At 40.0% G+C, this 11,929-nt stretch overlaps 1 protein-coding gene across 1 annotated transcript in view; it reads right to left on the bottom strand.

Annotated features, from left to right (window-relative positions):
- Positions 1 to 2,255: 2,255 nt before the first annotated feature.
- Positions 2,256 to 11,929, bottom strand: part of syndig1l (synapse differentiation inducing 1-like) — a 68,086-nt gene continuing 58,412 nt past the window's right edge. Inside the window, exon 3 of the mRNA XM_087180321.1 lies at positions 2,256 to 5,169. Within this exon, the coding sequence (XP_087036447.1) occupies positions 5,011 to 5,169 (159 nt within the window). The 3' untranslated portion in view covers positions 2,256 to 5,010. The remainder of the gene's footprint in view (positions 5,170 to 11,929) is intronic.

Below are 11,929 nucleotides of genomic sequence, written 5' to 3'. Positions count from 1 at the left end.
TTGTTTAGCATATGCTGCTGAAAAGGAAAAGTGGAGCATGCTCATTGATTTGTCTTATATAGATGAGCATTTTTCACCCCTGATGACTAGGCGAGCATCAACATTGTCTATTGTGGTGCAGTGTGTGCACTAACAAAGATATCAGCTTGTGACTCACTTTTTACTCGCGCCTGTAATGAGAGCTCTTCTCCTGCTGCTGCAGTCGCACCCACTGCTGTTGCATGTGCACCAGCATAAAACCAGCGATGTTAGACTGACAGTACCTCAGAAACAGCTCTGACACAGTGGGATTCATGTTCATGTAGGGTTTTAGTTCCTTCATGGGATGGTTTTGTGAGGATCAAGTCTTCACTGGTGTAGATCAATCAGGGTATTGCACCCCAATTGTGACGAGGTACGTGGAAAGCCCTCAGCTAACTATTCACATGTTTGTGTTAAGAATGAAAATAAAACAGCAAGAAGCAATAGCCTCTAAAGTGCCTTACCAGTCAGCTGTGACACCACTTATTGCAAATCAAGGGTCCATGATAATTACAAGCAAGCAGGGAAGTTGAATAGATAGTTAAACCATTCATTACTTTTAGCAATGAATGAATAGTCAAAATGGTTAAAGTTGCAAATGAATAACCAGTTGAAATAGTTAGCTAAAAGTACTCGATAAACAGTTTTGAAGTAGTTATCAAAATGAATCATAGTTAAAAGTAATGACGCACTTGAAATAGTTAGCTAAGTAAAATAAAAGTAAAAGTATGTGTAGGTAAACAGTTTAAATAAATAGCTAAATTTACTTAACACTTAGCCAATAGTTAGCTAAAAGCAAGGGCTAAACAGTTTGAAATAATTAACAACATTTGGAACAAACATTTAAAATTGTTAGTTAAAAGTATTCAGTAAACAGTTGGAATAGTTTACATAAGCAGCAGCTGAAATAGCTAAAAGTCATGAATGAGCAGTTGATATTGTTAGTTAAAAATAGAGAAAAATCCAGTTGAAATAGTTTATACACAACGGTATATTTGGATGGTGTTGATGAGGGGACACTTGAGCTCCTTTACTTACAGAGAACTCACAGGTACGTCCAGCGCTAATACTTGGTGGGTGTGCCTAATGCTTGGTATCGGCCAATCACAGGTTCCCGGGCTTTCGAGAAAGCTGCCAGAGCATTGTTTGCCATGGATGCCGGTTTGGTAGAAAGGGTGGCTAATGTGCCACACTAGCCGTACGTGCAATGCTAAAGAGAAATACACAGGAAATAAACTGAATGACAGAACTGAAACAGATGAACACATACCAGATTCCCCAACTACCTCCTCCACCTCTCTTCCAGTTTCTGACCCAGTACATATGTAAACTTCGGACCTACACCCACCCTGCTCTCTCGGGATATTTACATAAACATGATTTGATTGGCTAGCAGCTGCGCTGGAGCATTTGCATAAATGTGATTTGATTGACTAGTGTCTGTGCTGGAACATTTGATTTGATTGGATGGTCCTTGCTCTGCTTCGACTTTTCTCAACTTCTACCACAAGCAATGCAAGCAAAATGAAGCAACAGAACCACCAAGCAGTTCAGCGACACATGACATCACCCCATTCAAAGTGAATGAGAAGTGTGTTGTCGAAACTTCCAACGCAAACGTGTGAGCACCGTGCCAGAGCTGTGGGCGTACGTCGGACGAAAAAAAATCTTGGAAACCGCAGTTACATACCCGACAATCACAACACAGTAAAACATAATCGCTGCTGTTAGACTGCAGGAATATGACTATCACTATAATACAAAGGCACAGTGCGAAATGTGTTTTTCCATTGTTCAGTGTGTGAAATGTTGAGTGGAGTGCAGCTCTGCATTTATGTTCAATAATCATGATGGTGACACCACAAAGAAAAGTGTACTTTCCTGCACGCAGCTATGGGAACACTGCAACTACAAACGTCAGAGCTGCTCCTCCGTCTGTCTCTGGCAAAACCACCTACACTCCATGACTCAGTCTGTGTTTGCTTTTGTTTTAAGGACAACTCGAGCATCTCAATTACTCAGCCAGTTCTCTCGGGTTGCGGAGGATCTTTTGGATATGAATCTGACTATAGAGCTTCATGTTATACACACCACAGAGAAAAACAATTTTTGCTTTTAAGAAAGGCCATCCTTCCTTTCTGATTTATTTGTCATTACATTTGAACATGTTTTTATTTGCACTATGTACATGTTGCCTTGACACAAGATAGGAAAAAAATCCCAAAACATAAATGTAATTAAAAAATGTAATCTTCTTTAATTCGGCTTAACAGCATGACACAAAGAGAGCACTATCACCCTGGCATTGAGGAATGCATTCAGCAAATGTCTTTGTCACGTGGATGTGTACATCAGCTCATCACAATGAGAAGGAAAGAACAACTGCATTGAAACCCACATACTTTTGTAACACACTGCACAATACCAGGTTGCCAAAAAAGCCAGATAAAAACACATCATTTTAATGACACGCTACATAACACAAAGCATGTTCATCATTTTCAGCAATAAAACTTTCTCCAAGAGATGAAAGCAAACATTTCAGTATAGTTACAGTGATGGTCATGATGTGTGCATACACTGATGTGGGATCAGTAGCTCATGAGTTACCACTGGGACATGTGTTCAGAAGGGGTCAGAGGTCATAAGGCAAAACTTATAAAGTGTAATAACCAGGTCTTCAGATGACCAGAAACTCAATGAGGTGAAATATAGGGCCCCATACAAACTGATAGAAATCAATCAGCATTCAGTTTATCATGGTCTTTATCTGACTGATGGTTTCTCGTTCAGGCAGCCACAAATAAAATTCAATCAAAAGTTTGAAGTCTTCTCTGCAGTTTCATATAAAGCAAAGTGCACTGGAAACCTCCCCTCACGGAGAATACGGGCAGTATTCACTCTTCATTAGCACAACACAACTGACTTCCATGTTTATTTTAAAATGTTCACAGAGCCGAGGATGTGTAAATGGATTGTTTACTTGCAGGGTTTGACAGCAACCAGTGACGCCAAAAGTGGCTTATTAGTGAAATTAATGTGGTTGTGCTATTTTAGGGCTAAGCTCCAGAGAGTACACATTCCTTCAGAAAAAGCCATTACAGGGATCTAACTGTGCACCATAAATGTCAGGTATGACTAATGTAGGAACTGTGCAGGGAAAACTAAGTATATAATGTCACCTCTTGAGGCTTAACTGCTTGAACCCAGCATCTGCCTGCTTTATAATCTACAATATAGAAAATACGGACTAAAATCTCAGTAATTAACGAGCCCTTCATACAAAGAGGATCAGTGAATTTGTTTGTTGAGTGTCTTCTTTTTCGTCTTGAGTAAGAATTCTTGAAACAAACTGAAATGTCTCAATGCTTTATTACCACGGAGCGCTCTATGCTTTAATAGCTGGATTGAGGGATGTGGGTTAAAGTATTGCAAAAAATATGAGCCCCTTCACAGCCTGATCAATTTTAATTTAAGCTTTTTTATGATCTGACAAAAACAAGCTCTAAATCCGATCAATCATGCGTAGCAGTACACCGCTGGCATAGCTAGAGTCATGCAAAGAATAATTGATCACAGCTACATTCAAAGCTGTCAGACTGCGACACTTTGTTTGTGTATGTGCAGTCTTGGAGGAGATGTAAGGCCCGACTTAATGACATCATCTATGTGGTTTATAACTTCCACACCCATTGTGAATGGCGGATGCTTCATTTCACATCGAGTTACCGGATGCAGCATTTTTTTCTTGTTGTTGTCGTTGTCATTGTGTTTTTTGTTTTTTTTGGGGTTTTTTGTTTTTTTTTTGGGGGGGGGGGGGCACTGGACGCCATTTCCCCTGAATTTCTGACCATCTGGCTACCTCACATCTGTGCTTTACTTCAAAGGCTATAAATGAACATTCCTTAAAGTGAGATCAATCAAGGTGCCTTTAGACAGCAGGGAACATAAAAAGACAAACATAAAAACAAAGCACATTTGCATGAATGTAGGCAAACTATATCTGGCATAAACAGATTTTGTTAGACTTCAGGGCACGTCTTTAAAGGATGGACACCTTCTCCGAGGTAAAATACAGGCCTGAGGCTCCATTGAGATTCTTGTAATTCATGCCAGTGCATATTGTTCAGTATGAAAGAAAATAGCCTCTGTTCCTGTCTATGTGATCTTTTTTTTTTTTTTTTTTCAACCTCTCAAGAGTTTTATTCTTTATTGATGGAAACTATTATCAATAGTTCTGTATTTTTTTTCTAAAATTTTTCCAGAAATGAAAGCCCTCATTTGTCATGATTTAAGAAACTGTGCACATAGTCATGTAATTTTTTTTATCTCCCACTGTGAGGCAGTCGGCCCAGAGACAAATGTAGCCTCGGTATTTGGAGTTGATGAGGGCAGATCGCGGTCTATTAAAGACAGTCCTGGTCGGCAAACTGAGATGACAGGTGACAGGACTCCATAGAGAGGCTCCAAATTTAACAGCAGCTCAAGCAACAATAACATGGAGTTGGTTTAAGAGTGATTTTGTGTTGATTTCTAACCATCCTCAACCTCGGCTCTTGAATAATTGCTTAGGAGTTATCGCCTCAGTCCTATCACCACAAAGTTTCTGTAGGGGTCTTAGAAGTTAAAAACCAGCCAAAAGAGGATGAAGCCAACAGGGGTTTAAGTCAATGGGATTCAAACTGGGCTCCAACATGGAATACTTCCATTACTCAAACCCTCTCCCTGTCTCAACAGAAAAAAAACTTTGTCTATCCCCAAATCCCCCTTCTTCTCACCCTCAAGCTTGACCTCTCTCCAGTCACTGTGGCTAATCTTGGCTGACAGAGGGCCTGTAGGGAGAGGAAGCTGGAAAGAAAGGAAGGTGGAGGGAAGAAACTGTACATCCCCAAAAACTTTCCTCGAAGTCTGCAGGAGCAACGCCGTTCCCCAGAGGGGGTTGTTCTCTTCCTGGGTTCCCCGGAGGTGCGTGGAGGGAAGGTGTGGCTGCTATATGCGTCCTGGTTTAGAAAGGTAGGCAATGAGAGCAACCACCACCCCCACATACACACCAGTGCCTATAGTGATGGAGAGGGCAGCGAGGAACAAAGCCCGTCGGGACGCGATGTTGGCCAGTGGGAAGTCACCTTTGTTCACCGCTTTGGTGGTCTGGAAAAGAGAAAATGTAAGACAATAGGGAAGTCAGACACAGTTTGGAGGCACCTCAAGTGAAAGAGTGACCCATTTTTCAAAAGAAGCATAATTAGAGAAGCTGTTTGTTATTTCTGTGGCAGTGTGGAGGAAAGAAAAAAGAAGGGGATTGGAGTTGGAGGCTGGGCCCGTTGACTGAGTGGCTCAGTGTAACCCAGGAGAGCTCATCATGCATGGCAGGACTGAGAAATGGCAATTAGTGTGAAAATGTCAAGGACTGGACGTTATGGTCATCTCAGCTGCTAGCACTGAAGGATAAACGACACAGGAGAAAAGCAAATTCATCATCATTTGTAATCAAATACAAAAAAAAAAAAACAAACTCCACAAAGATGTTGCATGGAGGATTTTAAAACTTATTTTTTTCCAGGCAACCACTCCATCGTAATGACCCAGTTACCATGTATTTAAGGTTATAGTGCATTTTTACAGCCCACTATAGGCGCATATAGATCCTCTCTGTGGTGTTGTGTTAACTGTTCAGCTTAAATAACAGCACTACTGAAGTGTGAGTCACTGACCACAGTGTAGAGCAAGTGAAATTTTTCTTTTTAATCATGTGAGTCATGTCAGCTACAAATCTCATCTAAACAACTGTTGGATCGAATTCGTCAACAACACCATCCAATTGATTTGAACAGAAACGACAAAAGTCTGGTCCATATTCAACACTGTTGCTGCAAAAGCCCTGAGAATGCCTCTTAATTATTGTGTAAACAATATCAGACTGGTGTTAATTAATTAGCCAGGAAACAGGTAACATCATGTGTGGAAGTGGTGCTAAAAGAGATCATTGCTTCTTATCCTTCCATACTACCTGCACAGCTGAAATCAGTAATTAGCCTAAAATTGTAACAATGGATAGTGATAGCGGTTGAAAAGTGGTTTGTCTCGTCTATCCTGTGCTTTGTTGATATCTTTGAAGAGCTGTTGTGTTGGGCTTCCTGTAGCTATCTTATTATTTGAATGGACTTGCTTGCCAGGAGAAAAATGGAGGATAAAGAGAGGCCTATTTTGATTTGTTGTTTTCATGCACATCCCTGAGTAGAGGGCACAGTTACAGTGTTACAGTGGCATTGTTTGGAATCTGTAGTGGCTTTTCCATTTTCCATTTCCATTGTCTTCCCCTAAACTAACTTTTGTTTTTTGTTTTTTTTTTATTCCAAATGTCGTCACATGTTAATCTATTGATTTATTTTTTCCTTCCTAATGAATTCAGTGGTCGATTGTTGAGCGTGTTGCTAAATCCCAGTCATAATTTGTTCCGCCTATAACACAATTCATCCGTCAGACTATTGTGCTGATTGTACGCCAGCACAGTTTGAAAAGCAGTGGCTGCAGAGTGTGTGTAAAATGACCTTCCGTATTCTTTTGAATCTATTAATAATGGAGCTGATGTGTGTGAATGTAATAAAGCAGGGTCAGCCCCTCCAACTCTGAAACCATGGTCATCTCATAAAAACCTGTCCTATTCATTTTGCAAGTGATCCCAGCTCCAAGCATACGAGGTGATGTTTCTTATTCATAACTGAGGTTAAGAGGGATTGAAACTGCTAGTTAGATGCAGTGTCCGCGGTGATGTGGGTTTTGTATCTGACAGTGGCACTGAATAAAAAACTACACACCATAGCAAGACTGTTTACAAATCCTTGTTTTGACCTTTATCATTGCTAACAATTTCTGAGATTGAGGATAAACATGGCTTAAATTAGGTTTCTTTGCAGGATGGATAACCTTACTCATCACAGCACAGTGAGAAATCTCAGAAGTCTGGGAGGACTGTGAACCTGAGCCATTGCAACTACTTATGGAGAGGAGCCGGCTGGTTCTTGTGCCTGGCCCTGTGGCTCCATCCTTTTTTGGTGTGCTCTGTGTGGTGAACTGAAGGGAGAGCCTGAGATGAACTTACATTGACATAAAAACACATTGCTGTAGCACATTGACGTTCCCTAAGAGGAGCTTGAGGATGTTACTGTGAGCCTGACCCAGATAAGCAGCATGTCAAACTATTAGCAGGTGAATCGTAATTAACTGAATGCTTTTGTGCCTCAGGAAAATAGTAATAACCAAACAGTAGTGTTAACAGTTTGTGAATCTTTTAGTATCAAGTTAAGTTAAAGGTCCCATATTTTATATGTTTCCAGTGTTTGTGGTTTTAAGTACCAAAAACTATCTCAATATAGTCAAACATCTCACACTTCTCTCTGGGCCCAAGAACAGGGCTTTTTGCTTCGGTCTCTGAGCCTCTCCTCTGATTGGCTGACTGTTTTCTGAGTGACACATGGCCAGGCCTACCACAGCCAGGCACGGCTGGGTGTGGTGACTGTGTAGTTGTGACATCACAAAGTTACTGAAGTCCAGAGAGCTTGTTTTAAGGCAGTTTCTGAACACGGGATATGTGCATTTCTCTGTGGATTGATTGTTTTGATACTTTCACAGTATTTATACAGCAACTAGACCTGCGTTATAATCAAAATAATGGAAATCTCACTTTCTACAATATGGGACCTTTAAAAGTCCATAATTATTTAAATTTGAAAAAGTCATTAACAAATAGCGAACACACAGGCTCATTGTCAACCTTTGTCTCTTTTGAAGTTTGCATTGGATAGGGCTGCACCTGGTTTACTTCATATGCATCAGTTTGTTATTTATACAGATGTTTTTCTTTTTTTTTTTTGAATATTTACTAGCATTTTCATCTTTGCATCTGCCCATTTGCACTGCAGCAGAACAGCAAAAGATCACTCCCTTAAACCCAAACTTAAACCCACACTTGTTTCTCAGCAAGTCAGTTCATTAAGACAGATGCAAATTACATAAGACACACAGTGTGAGATGTTAGGTAGACCTGGCTTTTGCCTGTGACATTGGAATAATGAGACTGAGACACTACAAAATACTGCTAAGGAAAGCAATTGCAGAAAGGACAGATACGAGCTCATTAGTATGTGTCCTTTCTGTATTTGCTTTGGAAGCATCACTGCATAATGGGGACTTACTCGTGTCAAGCAGTTTATTGTTTGAGTTGCATGTTCTTGATTATGATGATTGAACTTTACCATCTAAGGTTTATCTTCAGGGTAGGGAGACTTTTTTTCAGACAATTATTTAAACAAGATCAGGTTTGTAAAACTTTATCCTGTATTTTCGACAAAAAAAAGCAGTGAGAAAAAGGAGTCATACTTGCAGTGAGAAACTGACTGGTTATTTGAATAATTGACTTTCAGGAGGCATAGACTCCAACAGCCAACTTTACATCTCACAGCATCTTTAACCACAGCACCCTCATCCACTGAGCAGCATATTAAACTCAGACAAAAAACTCAACCTACCATCCATCTGTGATGGCTGTTGTTACAACTAAAAAACTAAGCGTGGGGTCTTTTCACTTTGTTCCACGTGTTTGATTAGTGCCAAGGTTTTAGACGACAGTTCTTTATAGTCCAAGACAAAGACAGCCAGTTGAGAGCCAGAGAGAAAGAATCTTTTGACAAACACCTCGAAAGATCAGGAAGCAAATCCAGATAAAGGACATGTATTCAAGGCAGGGCCTTTAGCTTCCATGTCAATATAGTAATTATTGAAACAAAAGCACTGTTATGGAGGCCTTATGGGAAATTAGATTTGAATTTGCTTTCAAAATTAGCACATTCCGCTTTTGAGGATGTAGCACGCCCCCTCACCACGGTCTTTAGACAAAGAGAATCCTAAAAAAAAAGAGTCATAACGTGACAGTGGACAGTTTAATTCTCTCCACTACTGCAGGAGTTGAAGGGCACATGCGCTGTCATTTCATCTCTCCATTGAAAGCATTTGTAAGTGATATAATAAAACAAATAATCCAATGAAAGCATGTTGTGGCTCTCCCTGAGGAACAAGTCGCTGAAAGACTAAATATAATAATGCTGTAATGTGGACAACACAGATGAAAATAACTGGGTGAAAGTGTGTGCGTTTGCTTGTGCTGTTTTGCCTGTGAGCTTCAGCTTTGTACAACGTACTGAACATGTCAATGTGAGGACTTTTCCTTGAATCCCCTTGAGAGAGAAATGGTTAGAAGCATTAAAGCTTTATCTCCACAACCTTGACAAAATGATTGAAATGTGGTGTCATAGAAAAAACAGATAACATCTCAGACTTAGCTGCATGGAGACACATATAGCGATGCGCTTTCGGAAGTCAATTCAGCACCCTTAACAGGTTTTTCTTCCAAACAAACAACACATAAAGCCCAAAATCTCTCTCTTTGTCTCCCCCTCTCTGTGTCAGTCTCTCGACCTCCCTCGTGCAGACACACGCATGCAAATACATAAACTGTTTCACAATAATTAGCTCATTCATTTTCACCCATTATGATGACTTGTATGCCATAAGATAACTTCAGGGGAGTCTTATTTGCATAATCGTGAAAGGAATCGCTGCTGCTTCTCAACTCTGCACTTCCCAGCGCAGATGTCTCAGAGCTGAGAGAAACATTTATCAGCATCTCCAAACAAAACACTCACCCTATTAGTGGCAATAATTCAAACTCAATTCCGCTTCCCAATCAAATGCTCAACGCTAATTTTCCCCAGATATTCATGGTATTCTAGTCATTATTGGTTGTCTATGTGTATGTGTGTGTGTGTTGTGTGTGTGTGGGCGGTTCACGCTGAATCCTAAACTATGCAGCACTATTTAACATAAAGATGTTGCACAGTATTAAAGATATAGTCTGCAGGCAAATAGGATACAAGCAATTTAAATCAGCACATGAATGCACGTCTGTGTGTGTGTGTGAGTCACTCAGCTCCTCTGCTTAAGAAGCCATGCAGCGGCTCTCTCCGTGTGACTGGGCCTGACCTTCCAGTGGGACAAAAACACTATTGATCTGCCGTCCACAGACTCTATTAAAGTTGCTAACCTGTTTGTTTGTAAATGTCCTCGGAGTAAGTGGTGAAGCTGATGTGCTATCATTTTTAACTTTTCTTCTTGGCTCATTCTGCTGCCCTTGTCAAATCCCCATAATCCATCAGCTTACGCTGCTCCATGAAGGCAGAGGGCAGTAACCACCCTGAACTATATAGGTTGGTTGTCTCTACCCTCTGATAGTACTCCTCAGCATAAGGTGTACTGGACCTGCATCGTCATGGTTACATTAATAAACAAGCAGTTAAGCTTGTGGATTGCTCACAGTTTGGGTAGGTTTAGGCACAAAAACAATTTAGGTAGGTTTAGGAAAAGATCATGTCAGATTTATAAGCACACGGTTAAGGTTGTGGAACGGTCATGGATGAAAGAAACAATGAGGATTCAAATGGGAAACTAACAGTGGTCTCCTGAGTTCACATCATATTGATTATAATATAATTATAAGCAGCTGAGTAGGAAAGATTGTTCACATCAGGCACTGAGTTGTAACTTTGAGCTATCATCACTGGCAGTTACATCTAAATAAAGTCCACTATTGACACTAAAATTATCAGTTCAGCTAATATCTTATGTAGGTCATTTATAGTGTGACTACATGGCTACTAGTTTCAATGTCAGTTTGAGTAACCATTGTCAGATAAATTATAAAAGCAGTGGAATGAAGGCATATTCACCTTATCACCCCAACATTTTTTTTGCATGTTTCTCTCCACTATAGTCAATGTGATGTGTTGCAATGTGCCGATGTCTGCAGGGCACTAAAAGGAACATTTGTGGATGCAGCCAATCGCTGTTGATGATTGCCAACTGGAAGATAGACAAAAATTACTTTAGTTTCTGAATTTCCAGAACAGTACAATCAAGACTGGACAAAAAATAGAATATGATGTGTGAATGCACTACCAGGTTTTTTTTTTTTTTTTTTTTTTTTTACAGAAACACAAAGTCTCTGAAACATAGCCATCTCCTGCTAGCAACATTAGCATTTTAGCTAAGGTGGCAACATTTAGTATAGTATCAGCAAGAGTTTTATGTGGTAAGTTTTTGTTGATCGACACAAAACATGCAGCAGGAAGGAATTTCTTCAGATTTAGTTCAAACATTCACCTGGACTCAAGAATAAACTGATTACAATTTGGTGGTCAAAAGAACACTTTATAAAAGGTCAGGGTGACATCATAATGTTCTACAAAACACTTATTATTCAATGCTGTAATTCAGGAAGGGGAGATTGTGACCATATTTCCTGCAACTTGGCTGGTTGGTGGAGGCATACGACCGCAAGGCGCTAATTCTAGTTTTGCTGTGAAGTCATTAACGGGAGATGTTCTATGTGACTTTTTAGCAAAACTAGCTTAACTGGTGTTACTGTTTTTTCACCATTATGAAGGGATGTAGCTACTGCCTTAGTTATGTGGGATAATAAACTGAATTACAAACACATCAGATAAAAAATGATTGGTCACTTAAAAGCACAGAGGTAGGTTGACATAGGTAAATTTAGCTTTAACTAAGGCTTACTGTGATTACCTCACCTGCTAACTTTAGCTTACAAGAGATTTCCTGCTAGTTCCTGCTATAATAAGGGAAAACAAGTGACAAACAGTCAGATTATGATATTACTTACATCTTGTCCATCTAGGTTGTTACTGTCTGTCAATACAGATCGATGCACATTTCCCTCAGTACCAACAGAGAGGCAGAGGCATAAGTTCACACGCATAATCAAATTTCAGCTCGTCTTCTGCTAAAAACCTACAATATCCTCGTGTTAACTCCCAAAGAATTAATTCATTTAGTGAGG

The sequence above is a fragment of the Seriola lalandi genome, unplaced genomic scaffold, assembly GCF_002814215.2.
Source record: "Seriola lalandi dorsalis isolate HSWRI2012SDOR001 ecotype SW California unplaced genomic scaffold, Sedor1 jcf7180002054901, whole genome shotgun sequence".
Lineage (NCBI taxonomy): Eukaryota > Metazoa > Chordata > Actinopteri > Carangiformes > Carangidae > Seriola > Seriola lalandi.
This window is presented reverse-complemented; position numbering and strand designations above follow the sequence as displayed.